Raw genomic sequence first — 25,114 nt, 5'->3', positions numbered from 1 at the left:
ATCCTGTTTCCATTGATCATCTTTGAGAAAATTAACATTCAATTATCTGGCAAGAGCTGTGGTGGATATTCCTGCAGTCAGTATGCCGATTGCAAGCTCCCTCAACTTAAGACAGCTGTGGCATTGTGTTGTGTGACAAAACTGCACATTTTAGAGTGACCTTTAATTTTCCCCAGCACAAGGTGCACCTGTGTAATAATCATGCTGTTTAACCCCTTTAGAGTGTAAACCCTGTCTAAGCTGGGAGGGGGTGGGGTGGTTCTAAGCCATTTTAAGATGGTCCTATCAGGGATAATTTAGCTATTTGATTTCAAATGTTAAGACCCCTTAAAGTATAAAAATATATATATATTAGATGAAACATTGAATTTGGCATTACTGATATTAGCCAATAGAAACACATTGAATTACATTCACTACATGGAACAATATCACAATGAAGTTTGTTTTTAAGTGTCTGTCCTATATCTGAGAGATATAAGAAAGATCAGGAAACTATATATATACATTTTCAAAAAGTAAAAAAACTATGTTTTTGCTTTGTCATTATGGGTTATTCTGTTCAGATTGATGAGGGGAGAAAAACAATTGAATCCCATTTTAGAATAAGGCAGTAACGTAAGGTTATAGAGGGCCAACTGATTGTTGTGGAGCTTCCTTAGTTAATGGTCACTGTAGTGCAATTTCAGTAAAACAACCCTGCACGATCACGCTTCATTATGAGGACCAATGGAAAGCTCTGAGTGCCATTTAAGTCAAATATAAATATATTTCAATTGAAAAACATACCCTGCCATTATCAGAGTATATCTGATGCAGTTGAGAACCCTGTGTCTGTTTCATATTCTATGTTTTACTCATAATGGATGGATAATTATACAGAGAGTAGGGGAATAAGATATCTGGAGACTATTCTCATCTGCTTAGATCTCTATATGAGAGGATTATTGCTTCTAAAGATTTTTATATCAAATCAGGAAATTGATTTGCTTCACCCACTCAATGTGAGAACATATGCTGATGACATAATCTCCCTGAGGATTTATTGTGTCCAGAAATGGTTTGAGTCCAATAATACATTTAAGCCTCCATTTTGTAGATTTGAAAATGCATGACTGTGTTAATTGTTTTTGACAGAGTGTTTTATCAATCGAAAAATATCCATAGACTGACATACTGTATTTTGAGAAAGCTGTGCGTAATTTCACTGACTCCATCGTAGACATATATTTGATTTACCATCTTCCATGGATTTATAGGCCTATATCAGTAGAAGCCTATCAATGAGAAAATATAATCCTAATCAAATACAAAAAAAAAAAAGATGTATTCGCTATTTAAAAAATAGACCAATACTTTCCAATTGTTGCTCTAGAAAAATCTATTTAAAAAACGCATCACTGGCGCAAATTCAGTATGGGTGCCCCTCCCTTCCTAGCTGTATGATGGAGTGTGTATGGGGGGAACCCGGTGATTTCCTCTACCAGTTGAGTCCATAAACTCTAGCACACACAGCAGACGCGCAACGATGTGCGCCGAGCGGTTGGAGCCAGTCTCCCTCCCTGCATTGCCAATTTCATTGAACCGAGGACTGCATTGTTACCATTTTTGAAGACCCAAGTTAACCTTTTATTCACAACATTTCTTCCTTTTCGTCCTTGTCTTGTCTTTTCAATATGTGCTGATATTGAAGGGGAGAGGGGAAGGTAGAATGGGCGAAACCCTCTGGTTCCCTGTGTAACTCTGGAAATGGATCCGACGTTCTCGCAGGGAGACAAAGGTATAAACTCAATGTTTTCACCTAAATAGTTGTCAATATTTTCTTATTTTTCCTGTTAATTTCACAAAGATTTCGTTGTTTGTTTCGTGTATTGAGAAGATACTCTCCAGTAGTGTCTGATTGCTTGTGACAGGGTCGTCGGCATCGATATCGGCTTTTCACTTGTTGAGTGAATGAGCATATGCTTGAGGTGAGGTCACCTCAGTAGGTGGAACAGAAAATGGCTATAGCTATAGGTTATTTTAGGCTGAAGGTTAACTCGCCACCTAAATTAATGTGTCGTTACATTTGATATTGTAGCTATATGTTTTAAGTGTTGCATTGGGTGTTAGCCTGTCTGTTAGCCTGTTTGTTGTGACTAACTTTTAAATGGTATTTTTTTAATATTTAATTCCAATATTCATTAGAAGCACCTTGATTTGATGAGGTCGCATTTCCATAGGCTACTGCATAAAATTCTAATTGTAAATCTATTTAACAGTAGCCTGTATATGTAAGCCCTCTAGACTTCTGCATATTATAAATGTCATTCTTTTTCGTCTGTTTTTAGATTTATGTATTCATCATTTGTATTTGATGGTCTATTGATGACCTGCATAAAGACAAGTATGTTGTATGACCAGGTGCAGAACATTTCAAGATACTGAATACCAGTAGGCTATTGTAGTATATATTTATATCTATCTATGTATTTTTATAGGTATGTGTGCTTTGATGACAGAAAACTGCAATGATTTAGATTCAAACATGTTATAGGGCACACATGGACGTGTATTTGGTCCAGCACTGAGGCAGAATCATATTTATAATTAAAACCTGTCACCACTCATGACATTAAGCTGTCTGGTAGAGTGGCCAGCTTTTTGTTCTACTCTAAATGCTACACAATGGCTAACATGGTTTACATTGTCTTCAGTGAATTCGGAAAGTATTCAGACCCCTTGACTTTTTCCACATTTTGTTATGTTACAGCCATATCCTAAAATGGAATAAAAAAAATGTACCCTCATCAATCTACACACAATATCCCATAATGACAAAGGAAAAACTTCTTTTTTTTTAAACATTTTTTGCAGATTTATTAAAAATAGAAAACTGAAATAATAATACATTAACATAAGTATTCAGAACCTTTACTCAGTACTTTGTTGAAGCACCTTTGAAAGTGAATCTTCACCCCAGTCTGAGGTCCTGAGCTCTCGAAAGCTGGTTTTCATGAATGATCTCCGGGATGCTGGCCTTCTAGGCAGAGTTGCAAAGAGAAAGCCATATCTCAGACTGGCCAATAAAAAGAAAAGATTAAGATGGGCAAAAGAACACAGATACTGGACAGAGGAACTCTTCCTAGAAGGCCAGCATCCCGGAGTCACCTCTTCACTGTTGATGTTGAGACTGGTGTTTTGCGGGTACTATTTAATGAAGCTGCCAGTTGAGAACTTTTGAGGTGTCTGTTTCTCAAACTAGACACTCTAATGTACTTGTCCTCTTTCTCAGTTGTGCACCGGGGCCTCCCACTCCTCTTTCTATTCTGGTTAGAGCCAGTTTGCGCTGTTCTGTAAAGGGAGTAGTACACAGCGTTGTACGAGATCTTCAGTTTCTTGGCAATTTCTCACATGGAATAGTCTTCATTTCTCAGAACAAGAATAGACTCGCGTGTTTCAGAAGAAAGTGCTTTATTTCTGGCCATTGTGAGCCGTAATCAAACCCACAAATGCTGATGCTCCAGATACCCAACTAGTCTAAAGAAGGCCAGTTTTATTGCTTCTTTAATCAGAACAACAGTTTTCAGCTGTGCTAACATAATTGCAAAAGGGTTTCCTAATGATTAATTAGCCTTTTAAAATGAAAAACTTGGATTAACTAACACAACGTGCCGTTGGAACACAGGAGTGATGGTTGCTGATAATGGGCCTCTGTACACCTATGTAGATATTCCATTAAACCAATCAGCCATTTCCAGCTACAATAGTCATGTACAACATTAACAATGTCTACACTGTATTTCTAATCAATTTGATGTTATTTCATTGGACAAAAAACATTTCTATGTGACCCCAAACGTTTGAACGGTAGTGTATTTTAAATCTAGATTCATTTTCAATGTCAAAAATGATTGGGATAGTTGGGTAACAACTACTTTGTCCTGTAGAGAAGAGTATGCCTAATGTGTGTATGTGATGAGAGAGAAATATTGAAATGTTATGATAGATCTCTACAGCTTGTGAATCATAGCACTGAAAGACACTCCCACTCTGTTCATGTCCAAAATCTCTCACTGCCGCTATCTGTATCCACTTCGCAGTTCACAGGAAGGATTAAATAAATTAATACATTGTGGCAAAATCCTGTGGTCAAAGTGAACCCTCACCACAAGCCAAATGTATTAAAATACATATCAGCAGAAATACATCATTTCTATATATTACTGTATTGCAAATAGTCAGTATTCGGCAGCTCTACTGCACAAGTTACTCAAAGTCGACTGTTAAACATGAAAGAATGTTATGATCCCTGATTAACATTGCTCAGGTGCTGCTGGTGGCTACAAAGTCTGATTGATTACACTCAACATGTAAGCACAGTATTTCTTCATAAATCCTAAGTCACTGTTTGTTATGAAATTGAGTGGATCTTAAAGGTATTCAGATTCATGGATAAATTATGGCTACATATAAACCACATACAATTTCCCCTTGAATTCATTCTTACAGTAAATGCAGTCAAAGCTATGCGTCAATTAGACAGGCAGCTTGGTGGATCCAGGGATCAATGATTGGGACACGGCTGGATCAGATACTGAGTTGGAATGCTTTCATTCAGGTAGTCTCACTGAGTATGTTAACATGCATTCAGTAATAGGATCGTTGTAAATACTCTGATTTAATATAATTTGATTAAAACATTGTTATGATTTGCAAGAAGAAATAATTCCCTAAACATCCTGTTTACATGGACAGCTGATAATAAGGGTGCCTGATGGGACTTGTAGAAAGAAATGTAGAAAATTACCAATAAAAATTAAGGTCCTATCACAGCAATCATATCATTTTTGGGAAGCCTATTTGATTCTGACTTCGGAAATATAGAGTTTGTATGTGAAACCTATTTCTTAGATGCATACTTTCAGATTATATGAATTCAATTCGCATGCGCCAAAGAGGGAGGCTCGCGCTGTTTATGATAGCACATGTGCAGATCAACTACACCGCAGGATCTCTGAATAAGGTATCCAAATAACTCAAAAGATTGCAAAAAAATATAGGTATTTTAGTCCGTTTATGCTTCGCTTTACGCCGATTAAGGTAATCATGACTACTGCCAAACTCGCAGTACTGTCATAATCAGTATATCATCGATATGATCAGTTAATATAGAATTATTACCGTGCGTGTAAACATACTCACTGTGGAGATCGGTGGGCTACAGTACAGACAGAAGGACACCATGACAAATCACCTCATTCACGTTGTCAAAATGATTGGCTTATGTGATCAGCAGCTCGTGGCTCTCTGAGAGTCCACAGCTGACTTTGTGCTCATTGAAGAGCTTGGCCAGGGACTCCATGTATAGGCCATGATAGTGGTCCACCTCCTCCTGAGTGGGAGAAGGCCTCGTTGGCACTGGGATAGGACTACCCACGACAATGGTGACCGGGCAGTGGTAAGGCATCCAGAACCAGCGTTCACCCATGAACAGACAAGGGGCAAAGCCCATGATCTTCTTAAAGAGTTGCTGTAACCTCCAGCCCACACTGCCTTCTGAGAAGATCACCTGGCGGAACATATCGTTTTCCCCATACGAGTAGACAGGCACCAGGTCAGCCCCAAACTCCAGGGCCACCTTGACGAAGCCTTTCCTCTGCTTCATAACCACAGCGTTGACCCCAGGCACACTCAGCAGAGACTCAGCAGCACCCCCTATAATAATCACCAGCGCATTGCCTTTCCCACTTTTAGACAAAAGGTGCTTGAGACTGGGCTTGCTGACTGGACAACAACCTGTGGCCATGACATATTCCCTGTAGAGGGGGATCTTGAAGAGGCCACTCAGGATGCAGAGACAGGAGCGCACCCCAGGGAAGAGGTCCATAAAGCCACAGGCCTCCGTGGTGAAAGTAGTAAAGGCTCCGAGACTCAAGACCCCATGTGGATGACACCCTAAGATGTAGTTCTTGTTTGGGTTCAACTCCGCTGTCTTCACCAACTTCATTGGGAAGTAGTCCCTTATGAGCTTCCACACTTTCCAGTTTCTCACAAATGCAGTTCTCCTACCCCCTCTTTCAGGTGTGTGGCGGTCCTTTAACTGCCATATGAAGTAGAGAGTAGGCAGCAGCCACAGAGACGTAAACATAAGGTACACCATCAACCCAATACACGCCGGACCTAAGAGGGGGAGTGTCAGCACCGCTTGCAGAACACTGATATTCTCCAGGAAATCCTTCATCTGAGTCTTTTCTTGCTTCATCCCTTCAACCTTTTCTGTCCTTTTCCCAAAGTTGTTCACAACGTGACTGCGCAAACAAGTGCAACTTTCCTGAGAGCACCAGTGCCCTGTGTGAATGTACTTTGATCACAGTTCCAGTGAGGCTGCAGATAACAATCACTTCCACTCCCGCAACACTTTGATAAACAGAGTCCAAAGTCTTTAACCATTTACAGCGCACCAAGTTAATAGTTTGAGTTTATTTAATTTTTACAGGGACAGTGCACATTAATCAACGTTTCAGTAAAAGTACCGGTTTTAACCAGCCGGCTAATTTTCAACCACACAGACAGTACAAAAAGCAACAAGACAAAATCCATAAAAGCAACAAAGTGTTTCCACACCTCACAAGCTACAGACAATAGACAACATGAAAAGCAACAACACACAGCTGGGGATTATGTTCACAAATCTGATTGACCTTTAGCCATGTCTTCATGTAACTATATTAACAATACTATTATCGTAACTCGAGATAATCTGTTTATGAGAACACATCTCGGAGCGGAAGATTATGTCCCTTGGAGAGTTCCCGGATCAGCAGTCAAATCAAAGCCTAGGTTTGAACTCCATAGACTGTCGAGTTACAGCTCACAGCAGACAGACAATGCATGGACTGCTTGGCAAGTTTCGAAAATCATGTTTGTCAGTTGCAATATTTCAATCTCCAAGTTTATTTCAGCGTGGACAAGCATTGAAATCTGACATGATTGGCTGTGATTAAGACATATTCTGCGCGGGCATACGCATATTAAAAGGTTATTATATTATGTTGATGTGGTTCATTAGGGGCTCCCGAGAGGCGTAGCATTCTAAGGCGCTGCAACTCAGTGCTAGAGGCGTCACTACAAACCCTGGTTTGATTCCCGGCTGTATCACACCCGACAGGAAATGGGAGTCCCATATGGCGGCGCACAATTGGCCCAGCATCGTCCGGGTTAGGGTTTGGCCGGGGTAGGCCATCATTGGAAATAAGATTTTGTTCTTAACTGACTTGCCTAGTTAAATAAATAAAAATTGACATCAAACGCTTATGCAGGCATTGAAAAGATCAGATTTTTTGTGTGTTCTATTTCCTCCCCTCTGTATTCCTCAGCCCCACCCCCAGGCATCACCACCCCGACCACAGCCCCACCCCCACCCATCACCACCCCGACCACAGCCCCACCCCCACCCATCACCACCCCGACCACAGCCCCCCCACACCACCCCTACCCCAGCCCCACCCCAGCCCCACCCATCACCACCCCTACCCCAGCCCCCCCACACCACCCCTACCCCAGCCCCACCCCAGCCCCACCCATCACCACCCCTACCCCAGCCCCACCCATCACCGCCCCACCCCAGCCCCACCCATCACCACCCCGACCACAGCCCCACCCCACCACAGCCCCACCCATCACCAGCCCCACCCATCATACATTATGATATAGTCATGTAATAAAGGTTTTATAAAACAAATTATATTTAAAAAAGAGTAGTATAGAGTAATACAATCAAATTTGATTTGATCAGTTTGCTCACATGGGTTTGGGAATGATTTGTTTAGTTAAACATTGTGATTAACGGATAATTAAAAAGGAGGAAGAAGAGAAACAAAATAGTGTGTGATTGTGAGGCATAGAGTGGCTAGATATAGGTGTGTGTGTGTGTGTGTGTGTGTGTGTGGCATTTGTTCACAGACAAGGAAAGGCAGGATATTTTAACCCATGTAACATCAATTACTTAATGCTGAAGTCTCCCCTCACGGTCCAAATGAATATTGATTTTAAAGGTTAAAATCGATGGAATGGATCTTTGCTGGCTTGGGTATTGCTGTAGTCAATTAACAATCATTCCCAGTCGAATCTATGTGATTAATAAGTGCACTTATGGTCAGTTGTATAAGGTTTTTTCCTACATAAAGAGTAGAAAGAACAACAAGAACGCTTCACTGTGCTCTTATTAAGTACCCTAGTGGTTAAGAGCATTGGACCAGTAACCAAAAGGTTTCTGGTTTGAATCCCCATGCTGAATAGGTGTAAAATCTGTTGATGTGCCCTTGAGCAAGGTACTTAACCCAAATTGCTCTGGATTGGTGTCTGCTGAAATGTAAAAAACATATGATTTATGAACATACTTATTACCCCCTATACGAGACTATGAATATAACAATAAAACCATTTATAATATTTCTTATAGGAATTTGCTGACAACAGTCATGACAATGCCCTCTAACAGGCAAAATGTACTACAAGAACACACATACCATTATTGCATTACTCTGACAGTACATATTGCATTAAGTCCCTCTCCAAGGTCTTTCAAGTTGTACTTTCCCTGCCCGTGTTCCCTTGTGATGTCTTGAGCAAATGTTCCTGCAGCAGGTCGGTCTGTCTCCAGGCATACCCTTTTCACAGATCCCCTGTTGCATTTTAAGCATTTCGCTATGGACCCGATTCCAACCGGAGTTAAGCGTAAATGGAATATAATTCCCTTTTAATGCACTTTTCTCTCTCTGCGTATTCTGACCTTGAACTTAAGTGTGAGAATGGCGTGCTATTCACCTGCTATTTCTTTTTGTGTGCAGGTCCAATAAATTAAGGTGTAGTGGAGGTGTGTCTACAGATACGCCTTATTCTGATCTTGGCTTAATGTCCTAATAATTCCATCACCTTTACACGTGAGGGTAACATGAATAAGGTCTAGCAAACATACCAGTTCCACGTGGAAATAGCGCCAACTACATTTTTTCCTATAGAAATTACACCATTCCCCATGCACTGTCCTTTCTAACTTGATAAGAGCTATTGATAAGAGCTAGGTAAATGAGTAATCTGCTTAGATAAGGGAATTGTGTAATAAATTACACTTATTTTAGATCTATTTGACCTTATAATCGCTGGAGACAAATGTGAAACCAGTCATATGGCAGCACACTGAAGCAAATCAACATATAAACTTTCCCACAGTAGTTTATGAAACACTGTGCCATTGTGCAGAATTTAAATTGTACAGCCTTTTAACTTGCAGGGATGAGTACCCTTGAATGTCTTAATTATAGGTTACCATGACTTTCTCTGTTTCCTGTTTCTATCATGTTAAATATTAGTCACTATCAATATCGACCGTCAGTAGGCCTAATAACAAAACATATTCAATTTACTGTTAGTTCCCTTTAGTTGGTATAGCCTACATTATAATTCCATTTAATTCCATTGTTTCGTTTACCTTCATTTGCTTCCTCTGTAAACGCAGTCACAGCCATGTGGTTGTTGTTGAGGATAATATATAAAAAAAGACATGTAGGCTAATTCAATCATTATGAAGCGGAGCGCAGACCAAGCAGTTTGAACCTGAGGCATGGCACAATACTTGACTGTGTCATCACACAGTTCCATGGTTAGTGCAGGCAATAGACGAGGGTAAAGCCTACTATTGTACACTATTCTCCCTATTATAATTCTACATACACTAATCTTCCAATATTACCATGTGTTAAAGAACTGAATGTAGCAATTTTCAGAATGAATCAAAACACCGTTTTCTTTCTTTTGTGGGTAAGGAGTTTATATAACCTGTTTTTTATGATTCGAAAATACTTTCCTAGCTCTAAATAATCTACAAGATCAGAGTATTTTTCCATCTACCAATTGCTGCCGAAATAGAGACTAATATTTAAATGTTTCATTGATCCCTAATATTCTGAACCCATTCTCTCAATATTTTCTTTTAAGTCTGTAGACAAAATTTGAACTAAAAGGTACACTGTATTTAAAGGGATGGCTTAAGATAAATGTACCTAAAAACCTATTGAATGAAAACTCCACAAGAAAATCTGTTGGCAGGCAAGTGGGAGGGTTTTCTCCTGATCAATTACATTTATTCAGTGTGCTCAAGGGAACCATGCCTGCAAAGCCCGTTACGCACCTTCATAAGGTAAGTCTGAATAGCAACTACTGAGAAGTGTGTAGGAAAGGCGTGCGTAAGATAAGGCTTAATTTCAGAAATCTAAATCGGGCCCTATAGGAATATGTTATGGATATAAACTTATTTTGTGGGTCTCTAAGGCATTGTGGTTTCATAATAGTTTAACAGAGAAATTATTGTTAATCTTTGATATTACACCGTTTTTGATTATTACTGTTCTAATTTCTTTCAGAACAGGGCAAATTTCAGGTCTGCTGAGCAAACTTGAATGTTGTGAAAATTCTGTGCAACTTCAAAGGCACATTTAATGCGAACACTGAGGCTGTACCGACTTTAAGTTACAGTTTTAACAATGACCAAGTAGGCTACTGTGGCTATTTGATCATAATGTAGGCCTTCCAGAGTGTCCTACCATCAAAAACAATGGAAAACATGCATCCCATTGTAACATGGAAATAGCTGTTATATCATCCAGCCACAGCAGCAGCCAATGTGTGGTGTTCAATGTAGGCCTACATTCCATGGGAAAAAAACATGCAGGGCTTGACATTAACCTGTTTATCCACTATCCACACACTTTTGTTGTGTTGTTTGATGCAAGAAACCACTCTACAAAATACAGTGCTTTATTATTCCCATACCATTATTACAGAGAATCAGACACATTATGCTGCTCTCTGCCTATTGGCTACTAAGCTTATTCAAGCCTGCCTCGAAATACAACACTGTATTTTTACCTGACAAAGCTCTTTACCTGACTTGTTTTTCAAAGATGTCTAGAAATGTACACATTTTGTGCTCTTGTAGGAAGCAATCACTCCCCTATTGCTGATCCTATTGGGTCGAGAGTTCCCTGGTGTCCACATCACCAATGAACTATCATGGTCCAAACACACCACGACAGTCGTGAAGAGGGCACGACAACACCTTTTCCCCCTCAGGAGACTGAAATGATTTGGCATGGGTACTCATATCCTCATCGAGAGCATCCTGACCGGTTGCATCACCACCTGGTGTGACAACTGCACCGCATCTAACCGTAAGGCGCAACAGAGGGTAGTGCATACGGCCCAGTACATCACTGGGGCCAAGCTTCCTACCATCCAGGACCTATACACTAGGCGGTGTCATAGGGAGGCCCAAAAGATTGTCAAAGACTCTAGTCACCCAAGTCATAGACTATTCTCTCTGCTACCACACGGCAAGCGGTTCCGGAGCACCAAGTCTAGGTCCAAAAGGCTCCTTAACAGCTTCTACCCCCAAGCCATAAGACTGATGAACAATTAATCAAATGGCCACCAGACTATTTACATTGAACCCCCCCTTTTACACTGCTGCTACTCGCTGTTTATTATCTATGCCCCTACCTACATGTACATATTACCTTGACTAACCTGCAACCCCGCACATTGACTCGGTACCGGTACCCCCTGTATATAGCCTTCTTATTGTTATGTTATTATGTTACTTTTTATAACATTTTTACTTGAGTTTATTTAGTAAATATTTTCTTAATCTATTTCTTGAACTGCATTGTTGGTTAAGGGCTTGTAAGTAAGCATTTCAAGGTAAAGTTTACTATACCTGTTGTATTCAGGAAGTACAATTTGATTTGATTTGATCTATAACTGGGCTAAGAACTCACTAACTAGCAAAGGATACAGTGCATTCGGAAAGTATTCAGACCCCTTCCCCTTTTCAACATTTTTGTTACGTTCCAGCCTTATTCAAAAATTATTTAAATTATTTTGTCTCCTTAATCAATCTACACACAATACCCTATAATTACAAAGCAAAAATTGTTTTTTTATACATTTTTGCAAATGTATTAAACATAAAAAACAGATACCTTATTTACATAAGTTTTCAGATCCTTTGCTGTGAGACTCAAACTTGAGCTCAGGTGCATCCTGTTTCCATTGATCATCCCTTGAGATTCTATAACTTGATTGGAGTCCATCTGTGGTAAATTCAATTGATTGGATATGATTTTAAAAGGCACACATCTGTCTATGTAAGGTCCCACAGTTGACACTGCATGTCAGAACAAAAACCAAGCCATGAGGTCGAAGGAATGGTTCGCAGAGCTCAGTGACAGGATTGTGTCTGCAGCATTGAAGGTCCCCAAGAACGCAGTGGCCTCCATCATTCTTAATTGGAAGAAGTTTGGAACCACCAAGACTCTTCCTAGAGCTGGCCACCCGGACAAACTGAGTAATTGGGGGAGGGCCTTGGTCAGGGAGGTGACCAAGAACCCAATGGTCACTCTGACAGAGTTCCTCTGTGGAGATGGGAGAACCTTCCAGAAGGTCAACAATCTCTGCAGCACTCCACCAATCAGACCTTTATAGTAGAGTGGCCAGCAGGAAGCAACTCCTCAGTAAATGGCATGTGACAACCCGCTTAGAGTTTGCAGTACATCACTGGGGCCAATCTTCCTGACATCCAGAACCTCTATACCAGGTGGTTTCAGAGGAAGGCTCTAAAAATTGTCAAAGACTCCAGCCACCCTAGTCATAGACTGTTCTCTTTGCCACCACACGGCAAGCGGTACCAGAGTGCCAAGTCTAGTTCCAAAAGGCTTCTTAACAGCTTCTACCCCCAAGCTATAAGACTCCTGAACAGCTAATCAAATGTCACAGACACACAGCTGATCCCTGTCTGCCCACAATGGCGGCTGTATGACACCATGTCACCGTTTAAGAGCCCACTACTGTCACAGAGAAGAGAATCTTCCCACCGAGGCAGCAGAGGGCTGGGAGGAAGAAGCTCAGCAAACATAGAATGTTCTCAGAATGTTAAGTGATATTTCTCTTCAGCTTAAAATAAGGTTGAATTAAAGGTCACTGACTAACATTACAGATTGTTTTGGAAATGCTTGGTTCGTATTGCAGGAACCTGTCATGCATAGGTGTAATAGATGGCAGGGAAGTCAGGCGCAGGAGAGTCAAATGGAGTGTAAAATGGAGTCTTTTAATAAAGTCCACGGAGTATGCTCCATAACACTAAATGTACATAAACGCACAAACATGGGTACCCGACGCGCACCTATACAACAATCACACTACACTGACAATAAAACAATCTCTGACAAAGACATGAGGGGAAACAGAGGGTTAAATACACAACAGGTAATTAATGGGATTGAAAACAGGAGTGTGGGAAGACAAGACAAAACCAATGGAAAATGAAAAAAGGATCAATGATGGCTAGAAGACCGGTGACGTCGAACGCCGAGCACCGCCCAAACAAGGAGAGGCAACGACTTCGGCAGAAGTCGTGACAGAACCATTCTTAAAGACCTATACCTTTTATAAGATACGTTGTAACAATCAAACTAACTTCGATACAGCATAGCCTGACCATCAAACAATGGTTGGTTTCAATAATGATCTGCCCAGGGGGAAAAAATAAAAACAGGTTCTCAGAACAACACTTTGTTAGCTTTCGAAACACGGTGTCTACAGACAGGGTCTAGCTGTGGTTTCTTGTTTTAGTTCGTAGGGGGAAGCTCATGGTTGGTTGAGCAAGATGGACAGGACAGACACAACCAGACTCCAGAGCCAGTCAAATCACCCTCTGACACTGATAAGACAGTGCATACAACAAGGAGGGAAATGGGTTCAAGAAAAAGCTTCATTGTAAATTGGTTTCAATAGAGACTCTGACAATTCTGCTAGGAACATTGCTTTTTAGTGTGGAGTACTTGCAGCTTCCCTCTTATTCAATAGTGGATTAAAGGGTTTCCTCAACATTCCCATCCCATTCTCTTTTGAAAGTTGTATCCACAGAGAGCTGGTGGGAGGGCAGGCTTTGTTCCAGACAAGCATCAACACATCCGATTTGACATAGAACTAATCATTATCTTCAGTCAACAATTATGTCTTCCTGCTTGGCTGGAAGAAAAGCCTGCACCCACACCCGTACTCTGCAGATAAAACACCCCTGGCATAAGGAATATACGTACGTGCTCTCAGAACAGCAACCACATGTCTGTAGCTATCCTTGGAACCAATTCACTGTTTCCATTAAGAGATGGTCTATAGTGTATATTAATTCAACTGCAGTGTGTGTGTGATATCTTGAAGTGATATCTTGAAGCAGTTGTACTTCCCATGATGGGCCTGTTTATACGTTAAATGGTGTGCGACTGGTATTGTGCTTCCTGTAATGTGCTGTGTAATGCTTTATGCTCACTTGTTCTAATGTCAGAAAGGTCCGTTCTTGCTGATAAAGTGAATTGGATGGTGGACTTTTGAATTTCCCTTTCTGCAAAGTGAGCGAGAGGAGAGAGAGAGAGAAATAAAGCAGGAAAGAGACTTGAATTTCAAGCCTCAGGTATTGTGAGTTGTACAGTAATCTATACGACTCCTGATCTGAAAGACAAAATCCTCAGCTACGGTACATCGACATTGACACCGAGCCGCTCAGAGGGACATCACTGAAGTAGCTCCATAAATTGAACTACCTGTCAAGGAATAGATATTCCACCATTGTGTTCTAACGCTCTTTCTGACAGCTTTTCCCTGTTTCTGAAAGAATTGTGCTCTGTTTACTGCATTGCACCAGTACCTCAATGCCTGAGTATTTGTGTGTTTGTGGGTGCGTGTGTGTGTGTGTTTGTGCGGGTGCGTGTGTGTTTGTGTGTGCGGGTGCGTGCGTGTGTGCGGGTGCGTGTACAAGTGCGTGTGCGGGTGCACAGGTGTGTGTGTGTACGGGAACGTGTACATGTGCGTGTGTGTGTGTGTGTGCGCGAGCGTGCGTGTGTGTGTGTAGGTTGAGTTCCAGTTGGGTCGACTTCTACTGTACAACAATGCTAGCATTGTTTTTCCCAGTGTGTGTCTAGGCTAATGTATAGCTCTGAATTTCTGCACCAGATGTTTCAAAGACTGGAGACTATCACCACTGACTGAATATTTCTAGAATCCCTGGCACACAGAAACCCTTCCGCAAGACTGCTTTATTAGTCATTAATTCATTCACCAAGGCATTGATATATATACAGCTCTCTACCTCCAGCTCTGACTGAAAAATAGCTCTCCAAACAATCACCAATGCCGCACTAAACCAAAGCCAACAGATTGCTTTGCAACAGATCAAATCAAATGTTGGAAGTGCAAGTCTAATGCGGCTGCCACAGACTCTTGTTTATCCCTCAGCGTTACAGTCCTAAACTGTTTTGTTCCTCTGCAATACTGTTTGAACGGAGAATAAGACACATTTTAATGGATCTGTTTATTGTATTTTCTTTCATTTGCAGCAGTCTGATTGTGAGTCAGTGTGTGTCCTCTTCAACAGAGAGAGAGAGAGAGAGAGAGAGAGAGAGACAGACAGCGAGAGAGAGATAGTGCTTCAATAGAATGAAGATGATACATCAGCCGCCTCTCTCCTTTCCTCTCCCTCTTTATCTCTGACTATCTCGCTCTCCTGTCTCTCTCCTTCCCTTTATGTCTCCCTCTCTCTCCAGTCTCTCTGTTTTCTAATGTGTCCTGAGTGTGAACAAGCCTGAGCCCCTCAGTTTTAGGACTAAATATGTACCAGGCATTGATCTGCTTGGAGAAGGCTGCTGCCACATACCTGTCTTTGATTAGCACCAAGAACTCCCGCTGTGTTTTATAATCCTGAATTTAAGAACGCACTCACTGCCTATTGGCTGCCATTTTAGAGACTGCATGATGAAGAATGTGAAATTATTCATGTTTAAAATGTAGAGGCTTTTAGAGATGTTTTTTTAGAGACTTTAGCCTTCCCAGGCTACCCAAACTACTTGCTCCGGCTAAATGCTACGTCATGCCCTCTCCGCAATGAGTCTGGATCTGAGTACCTCCCCGGCGATTTCTAGAACTCAAACACATTGTAACCTTTCTGATTGTTCCCAGAAACGGATGGCTTGGGCCAGAGCCTGAACACACATAGGTACAGTGCCTTCAGAACGTATTCCCACCCCTGGACTTTTTCCACTTTTTGTTGTGTTACTGCCTGATTTTAAAATTGATTCAATTGAGATTTTATGTCACTCGCCTACACACAATACCCCATAATGTCCCCATAATGTCAAAGTAGAATTATATTTTTTGTCATTTTTACTAATTTTTACTAATTGGGGAAACACAACACATCAGTGAGTACCACTCTTCATATTTTCAAGCATGGTGGTGGCTGCATGTTATGGGTATGCTTGTCATCGGAAAGGTCTAGGGCGTTTTTAGGATAAAAATAAACCGAATAGAGCTAAGCACAGGCAACGTCCTAGAGGAACACCTGGTTCGGTCTGCTTTCTAACAGACACTGGTATACAAATTCACCTTTCAGCAGGACAATAACCTAAAACACAAGGCCTAATATAGACTGGAGTTTCTTATCAAGACAACATTGAATGTTCTTGAGTTGTCTAGTTACAGTTTGGCAAGATTTAAAAATGTCGGTCTATCAATGATCAACAACCAACTTGAGAGAGCTTGAAGAACTTTTCAAATAATAATGTACAAATATTGTACAATCCAGGTGTGGAAAGCTCTTAGAGACTTACCCAGAAAGACTCACAGTTGTAATCACTGCCAAAGGTGATTCTATTGACTCAGAGGTGTGAATCCTCATGTAAATGAGGTATTTCTGTATTTCATTTCCCAAGAATTTCTAAAACCATGTTTTCACTTTGTCATTATGGGGTATTATGGGTAGATGAGTTCGATTGATTTTTTAAATTGAAGCCATATTTGTATTCAGGCTGTAACACAACTAAATGTGGAATAAGATAAGGGGTATTAATTATTTCTGAAGGCACAGTAAAGTGGTGTTTAGAAAAAAAATGTAATTGGCTTTGATACTCGCTGTTGACTTTGTTTTTTTACAGCACCCCTCATTTTTACATCACCACAATTGACTTCAACAATGGCAGTCTCAGACTAAAGTATGTAGCAAACAGAGCACCGGACAAATTCAGTTTGCATCGTCAGGCAATAAAGTACCTGTATTGGGGGCTCGTCCAGGACCTGTCATTGATCTAGCACTTTAGATGATTAAGTTGTTGTTTTTGTAAGTTGATCCACTCCAGTGGCCAGGTGTAGTTTGATGACTGATGTTAGCGGTGGATTTTAAAATACATTTTGGGGCATTTCACCTCAGTTATTTACTCAGTTTTTATTATCCATGTTTAGTCAAAGCAATGGTACAGCTTTATGCAATGGTACAGTGTTTTTTTGTTTTTGATTGAAACTTTGGCCAATCCTATCAGTATGCCAAAACCAACAATATCCTGTGGGTACCTGGCATCATCAATCCATTTGCAATGAACTTCAGCGTCTGCTGACAACATAGTGCATACTTACAGTTGAAGTCAGAAGTTTACATACACTTAGGTTGGAGTCATTAAAACTTGTTTTTCAACCACTCCACAAATTTCTTGTGAACAAACTATCGTTTTGGCAAGTCAGTTAGGACTGTCACGCCCTGGCTTTAGTATTTTGTGTTTTCTTTATTATTGTGGTTAGGCCAGGGTGTGACATGGGTGATTATGTGTTTGTCTTGTCTAGGGGTTTTGTAGATTGATGGGGTTGTGTTCAGTGTAGTATTCTAGGTAAGTCTATGGTTGCCTAGAGTGGTTCTCAATCAGAGGCAGGTGTTTATCGTTGTCTCTGATTGGGAAACATATTTCGGCAGCCATATTCTTTGAGTATTTTGTGGGTGATTGTTTCCTGTCTCTGTGTTTTGCACCAGTTAGGACTGTTTCGGTTGTTTCCTGTCTCTGTGTTTTGCACCAGTTAGGACTGTTTCGGTTGTTTCCTGTCTCTGTGTTTTGTACCAGTTAGGACTGTTTCGGTTGTTTCCTGTCTCTGTGTTTTGCACCAGTTAGGACTGTTTGGGTTGTTTCCTGTCTCTGTGTTTTGCACCAGTTAGGACTGTTTCGGTTGTTTCCTGTCTCTGTGTTTTGCACCAGTTAGGACTGTTTCGGTTGTTTCCTGTCTCTGTGTTTTGCACCAGTTAGGACTGTTTCGGTTTTTCCACGTTTTCTTATTTTGTATATGTATATTGTTCACGTTATCATCTTTATTAAAGATGTTCAACCATAACCACACTGTATTTTGGTCCTCCTCTCCTTCCCAGGAAGAAAACCGTTACAAGGACATCAACTTTGTGCATGACACAAGTAATTCTTCCAACAATTGTTTACAGACAGATTATTTCACTTATAACTCACTGTATCATAATTCCAGTGGGTCAGATGTTTACATACACTAAATTGACTGTGCCTTTAAAATCATGTCATGGCTTTAGAAGCTTCTGATAGGCTAATTGACATCATTTTAGTCAATTGCAGGTGTACCTGTGGATGTATTTCAAGGCCTACGTTCAAACTCAGTGCCTCTTTGCTTGACATCATGGGAAAATCAAAAGAAATCAGCCAAAAAATTGTAGACTTCACAGGTCTGGATCATCCTTGGGAGCCATTTCCAAACACCTGAAGGTACCACGTTCATCTGTACAAACAATAGTACGCAAGTAGAAACACCATGGGACCACAGCCGTCATACCGCTCAGGAAGGAGACGCGTTCTGTCTCCTAGAGATGCACGTAATTAGGTGCGAAAAGTGCAAATCAATCCCAGAACAACAGCAAAGGACCTTGTGAAGATGCTGGAGGAAACAGGTATAAAAGTATCTATATCCACAGTAAAACGAGTCCTACAGTATATCGACATAACCTGACAGGCCGCTCAGCAAGGAAGAAGCCACTGCTCCAAAACCGCCATAAAAAAGCCAGACTACTGTTTGCAACTGCACATGGGGACAAAGATTGTAGTTTTTGGAGAAATGTCCTCTGGTCTGATGAAACAAAAATAGAACTGTTTGGCCATAATGACCATCGTTATGTTTGGAGGAAAAAGGGGGAGGCTTGCAAGCCGAAGAACACCATCCCAACTGTGAAGCATGGGGTGGCAGCATCATGTTGTGAGGGTGCTTTGCTCCAGGAGGGACTGGTGCACTTCACAAAATAGATAGCATCATGAGGCAGGAAAATTATGTGGATATATTGAAGCAACATCTCAAGACATCAGTCAGGAAGTTGAAGCTTGGTCGCAAATAGGTCTTCCAAATGAACAATGACCCCAAGCATACTTCCAAAGTTGTGGCAAAATGGCTTAATGACAACAAAGACAAGGTATTGGAGTGGCCATCAAAAACCCTGACCTAAATCCTATAGAACATTTGTGGGCCGAACTGAAAAGCGTGTGTGAGCAAGGAAGCCTACAAACCTGACTCAGTTACACCAGCTCTGTCAGGAGGAATGAGCCAAAATTCACCCAACTTATTGTGGGAAACTTGTGGAAGGCTACCCAAAATGTTTGACAAAAGTTAAACAATTTAAAGGCAATGCTACCAAGTACTAATTGAGTGTATGTAAACTTCTGACCCACTGGGAATGTGATGAAATAAATAAAAGCTGAAATAAATCATTCTCTCTGCTATTATTTTGACATTCTTAAAATAAAGTGGTGATCCTAACTGACCTAAGACAGGGATGTTTTACTAGGATTAAATGTCAGGAATTGTGAAAAACTGAGTTTAAATGTATTTGGCTAAGGTGTATGTAAACTTCCGACTTCAACTGTAACTACATGAGGTAGTCTGCACTCCTCGCAGCTCAATCCAAGCTGTGAATCAGTTGTGACAACTTACTGACACCCAAATCTGCACTTGCCAACTTGACTTTGGTCACCATGTTAGAAGCGACAGCACTGCATGGGGAACTGTGGACTTTTCAGACAGGATATATATTTGAGGAAAACAGCAGTTGACACTCACTCACACTCACTGCAACTTCATATCTGGCAGGTGGCATTTGACAAATAAACTTTTCAATCAAAATAACTTTTGTCGAAGAACATTTGTAGATATACACTTTACAATTAAGCTTCCGTCAAATTACTTTCCTATGTCCTTGTGTTAATTCAATCAGTAAACACCAAAGCTTGCAGTTTTCAAAGTTCGAAGGTGGCATTTAAATAAAGCAAAAATTAATTTAAAAAAATAAACTTGGATGTTTTGAGGCAGTTCTAAGGTGCTTGAAAGTTCTCATAGGACTTCTTCCATCAGGAATTTCCACGTCATTTTCTGTTAATTGAATCCGTATTTCGTTTTTTAAGCTTGTCTGTTTGATTTATTGCAGTATAAATCGTATCAGAGTGGATTGTGTCTTACTTCTTCTTTGTAGAGCCAGTCAAACCTATAAAAGGTTTATCAGAAAAAGTGCAGTGCTTGACACTCGTATTTCAAACAAGTTCTTGACAGTTGATTTATCCTAGAATACCTTAAAGATAAATTACTCAGCACAGCACAGAATATGGACTCACAGCGATTTTTTAAAAGTTGTTCAAATGAAAGCGAAAAGGGTAACTGGGTAACTGGGGACACCTTGTCGCGTTCCCTTTTTTTCCTTGTTTCAGATAAATCTAATAGAAACAGCAGCACAAGCAAAAAACTATTTCACGCTGTAGTTGGAATTTTGTTTTTGTTTGTCTGTTCTTCAGATAAGCTGTACCATCCCTCAAATTTGGCCCATCATATTCGCGTTGAGTCAACATTTTTATGTTCAGGTGACGAATAACAAAATACTGTTCCCGTTCTGACTGGTTTTACACAGATTCTGTCTCTGTCTGTCATTCTCTGAGCTCACTTTTTTCCTCTTTTGCTTTCTCCCCGCACTGCTGTCTGTCTTTTTGTCCTAACCTCTTTTCCCTGTCTGTCTCTTGTCCCCTATCTCCCCTTTTCTGTTCCCACCTCTCTTTCCCTCCATCTCCTCCCCCTTCCCTCGCTCTCCCCTCCCTCAATCCCCCTCTCCCCTCGCCACCCCTCCCTGCTCTGTCATCCTGTTTTCACCCACCTCTTCCTCACTCCCTCTCTCTCCCTCACCCCCTCCCCACCTCTCCCCCACTCTCTATTTCTGTCTAGACAATGAGGTCCGTCTGGAGGGGATGAGGGATGGGGCTGGCTTCATGAGGATGCCAGAGCACCCCCTGTGGGAGTCCCGTAGCCTAGCCGCCCAGCACCTCTCCTCCTGGATGACGGAGGGTGAGCCCTTCACCTCTCCTCTCTCCCTGCTGCACTCTGCCGGAGGACAGCGCCTCTCCTCGTCCTCTTCCTCATCAGTGGCCGCTACTGCCCTTGTCGCCGCCATGACCCTGGAGCAGAAGACCACCTTCGCCCTGGTCCTCTTCCTCTTCGGTGTCCTCCTCATCCTAATCGTGCGGTGCTTTCGCATCCTGCTGGACCCCTACCGCAGCATGCCCACCTCCACCTGGGCAGACGGCCTGGACGGGCTGGAGAAGGGCCAATTCGACTATACACTGGCATAGGGGGTTGGGCATCCATGTACTGTATACTGTACACACACACACACACACACACACACACACACACACACACACACACACACACACACACACACACATGAATATGCAGAATGGCTGCATTCACCTTGGCTGACGGTCTGGATGGGCTAGAGAGAATGGTCAGTTTGATCACACGCTGTGGTGTAAGGACACAGACCAACATGCATTGTATGTCATGAAATACACACACACAATACACACACACACATGTGGTTGTATCCTCCTGGATTCACAGTATGCATGGGCAAGAGAAGAGCCGGTTTAACCACACACACACACACACACACACACACACACACACACACACTGCAGTGTGGTTGCATCCTTCTGGGTTCACTTTCTCCCACTTGTTTACACCTTAGACAGCTAATGTCACTCACACACACTGACACAAGAGGCCACCTGGGGCTCCTTCAGTGCCTCACTCTTACAGGGTAGTTCCCATCCTCCTCCGTGTCCTCCTCACCGTTCAAGTTGACAACAATGTCAGTGCTATTTCAACCCTCCTCCTCGTAATACCTCACCATCCGAGTCAAGAACTAAACTATTTCACCCCTCCTTCTCATAATACCGCACCATCCGAGTCAAGAACTAAACTATTTCACGCCGTCTTCTCATAATACCGCACCATCCGAGTCAAGAACTATGCCAACGCTATGTCAACCTGTGCTGTCGTAGGCTGCTAAGTTATTCAACCTTGTACTAAAGGAACATTTGAAATCTTCTACTGTCCTGGAGGAGTGTTGTTGTTGATATATGTATGTCCCAGAAATGTGTGTTCAGAATGTTAAATGCTGAATGCTGACCTAACATATTATTATGGTGATCGTTTTGTCATTTTATAGTCATTGCTCATAATTGACTTATGTTAATCTATTATAGAAGGACGTATTTACACAATCAGGGAATTCGATTTAGGATGAGATTATTTTCAATGGCCAAAAACAAGCATTCCTCATCTTGTTTTTATAGCTCAATAATTTGATATTGTTGGTATAGATTGAGATAATAGCTGATATCATTTGACCCAGTCTGCAGATGGCTAGAAGGGAGACATAAATGTACATATTATATCTATCTATCTATCTATCTATCTATCTATCTATATCTAAGCACTTCAAGACAACGCAATAATATATTAAAACTATCAGATGTGGTTTCTCCTATGGGAAACCTGGGTTCAGATCTTACCTGTGACACAAGTGTGTTCCTATCAGTCAGATACCTGTTCCTAAAGATTAGCTGCTGTCCCCACTGCAGATCCCCACTGCAGATCCCCACTGCAGATCCCCACTGCAGATCCCCACTGCAGATCCCCACTGCAGATCCCCCACTGCAGATCCCCCACTGCAGAGCCCCACTGCAGATCCCCACTGCAGATCCCCCACTGCAGATCCCCACTGCAGATCCCCACTGCAGATCCCCCACTGCAGATCCCCACTGCAGATCCCCACTGCAGATCCCCGTACGCTCCTCTTCTTTGTTTTCAGACCTCAGAAGTAGTCTAATATCAAGATGTGTGCATGTGTTGTGTAAATGGGTTTTTCTTCAAATATCTGACTAACTTAGATTTTTGAGTAGACTAACACTTTGACACTATATAAAATGTGGGGATCTATGTGTAAAATGTAATGAAATACTGTAGGTGGCAACAACAGTGTGTTTGGATAGGGCTCTACAGTTGAAGCTGTCACTTTCGTTTATAATCAACTGCATGCAACTTAGTTGCTGAACGTATTTTTAGTAAATGTGGTTGTTGGATCTTGCATGGGATTCAGAGCAGTTGACACTTGATAAATCAAAATGATAGATTGCTTAGAGTTTGAACATAGGGGACTATCCAAATAAAGTGTCACCAAGTAATTAAATCCTGGCCCGGTAATCCACAAACCCAAGAATACGTTGTACAACAGATATTTGCTCTCTTGTGACATACAGAGTATATTTGCTTCGATTCAAATGAACGTGTCGTTGGTAAAAAATCACTTCTGTTACAGAAGGCAGGCTATGTCCACTAACTGTCTCACCTGAGTGTGTTGCAGTGACCAGGGTACTGTTCAAATAACACTCACTCCTTTTTCAATACTGACATTGGAAGGAATGGCCTTTTCAAGCTGTGAAGTACAACTCATAACTCAGTCACTAGATCAGCTTATGTAAAGTCTATGTAAATATGCAGGGTTATAGTGATGATTTTGCGGCAATTGCATGTAGTGGTCAGTCAGAATCTTGTGGAGCAACAGAACCTTTAAAATGTCAAAACAACCCCTTCCTTCAATGTGATAGAATGACGATGAATAAAGTGTTTCCAGATCACTACCTCTGAAGATGTAGTTATTGACGTTTGGCTTATGGTTCAAAAAGTCAAGTGGAAAGATATTCTGTTAATATAAATGTCACACCCTGATCTGTTTCACCTGTCTTTGTGCTTGTCTCCACCCCCCTCCAGGTGTCACCCATCTTCCCCATTATCCCCAGTGTATTTATACCTGTGTTCTCTGTTGCCAGTTCGTTTTGTCCGTCAAGCCTACCAGTGGTTTTCCACTTGCTCCTGTCTTTTTCTATAATTGATGTTTTCTAGTTTTGACTATACTGCCTGCCCCGACCCTGAGCCTCCCTGCCATTCTGTACCTTGTCACACCGCCCTGGATTACTGACCTCTGCCTGCCTTGACCTGTCGTTTTGGCTGCCCCTGTTCTAGTAATAAACTGTTGTTACTTCACCTCACTGTCTGTAGGGCGGCAGGGTATCCTAGTGGTTAGAGTGTTGGGCCAGTAACCGAACGGTTGCAAGATCAAATCCCCAAGCTGACAAGGTAAAAATCTGTCGTTCTTCCCCTGAACAAGGCAGTTAACTCACTGTTCCTAGGCCGTCATTGTAAATAAGAATTTGTTTTTAACTGGCTTGCCTTAATAAATAATAAAATAGATTTGGGTCTTCCCTAAAATGTGATAATGAATGTCGACTTAGACAGTGCATGCTGCCATATACCGCTGTGAGAGTGTCACATACTGCTGTGAGAGTGCCATATACTGCTGTGAGAGTGCCATATACCGCTATGCTTCAAGCTGTTATAGCTTTCAAGACTGCTTGAATCTTTCTCAAAGAGTTATTGACGTCATGGATATAACCGGAGTATGAGGATGACTCAGACCTAGTTCAGTATGAAAAGAGTACCCTAATGTTACACTGAAGTAATGACACACACATTGACTTCTAAATTAGCATCATATTACTTGTTTCAATTTCTCAGTAAAACACAATTTTTCACAACAAAGAACAGTAACAGAATACAAATCTTCTTTAATGTATAATTCAATCAAATAGGTCACATACACATATTTAGCAGATTTAATTTTTTACTCCTTTTTTATGGTATCCAATTGGTGGTTACAGTCTTGTTTCATCGCTGCAACTCCCGTATGGACTCGGGTGAGGTGAAGGTCAAGAGTTGTGCGTTCTCCGAAACACAACCCAACCAAGCCGCACTGCTTCTTGACACAATGCCCACTTCACCCGGAAGCCAGCCGGACTAATGTGTAGGAGGAAACACC

The 25,114-nt window shown here is 41.4% G+C and overlaps 1 protein-coding gene and 1 pseudogene across 1 annotated transcript; one reads left to right on the top strand and one right to left on the bottom strand.

Moving 5' to 3' along the window:
- Positions 1-1,485: 1,485 nt before the first annotated feature.
- Positions 1,486-24,202, top strand: ctxn3 (cortexin 3). Its single transcript, XM_020458407.2, has 2 exons — positions 1,486-1,780; positions 21,121-24,202. Exons 1-2 carry the CDS (start codon positions 1,750-1,752, stop codon positions 21,522-21,524), a joined length of 435 nt encoding a protein of 144 aa, XP_020313996.1. The 5' UTR covers positions 1,486-1,749; the 3' UTR covers positions 21,525-24,202.
- On the bottom strand, positions 3,437-6,356 carry LOC109868680 (diacylglycerol O-acyltransferase 2 pseudogene; annotated as a pseudogene).
- Positions 24,203-25,114: the final 912 nt, after the last annotated feature.

The sequence above is a fragment of the Oncorhynchus kisutch genome, linkage group LG23 (genome assembly GCF_002021735.2).
Source record: "Oncorhynchus kisutch isolate 150728-3 linkage group LG23, Okis_V2, whole genome shotgun sequence".
Lineage (NCBI taxonomy): Eukaryota > Metazoa > Chordata > Actinopteri > Salmoniformes > Salmonidae > Oncorhynchus > Oncorhynchus kisutch.
This window is presented reverse-complemented; position numbering and strand designations above follow the sequence as displayed.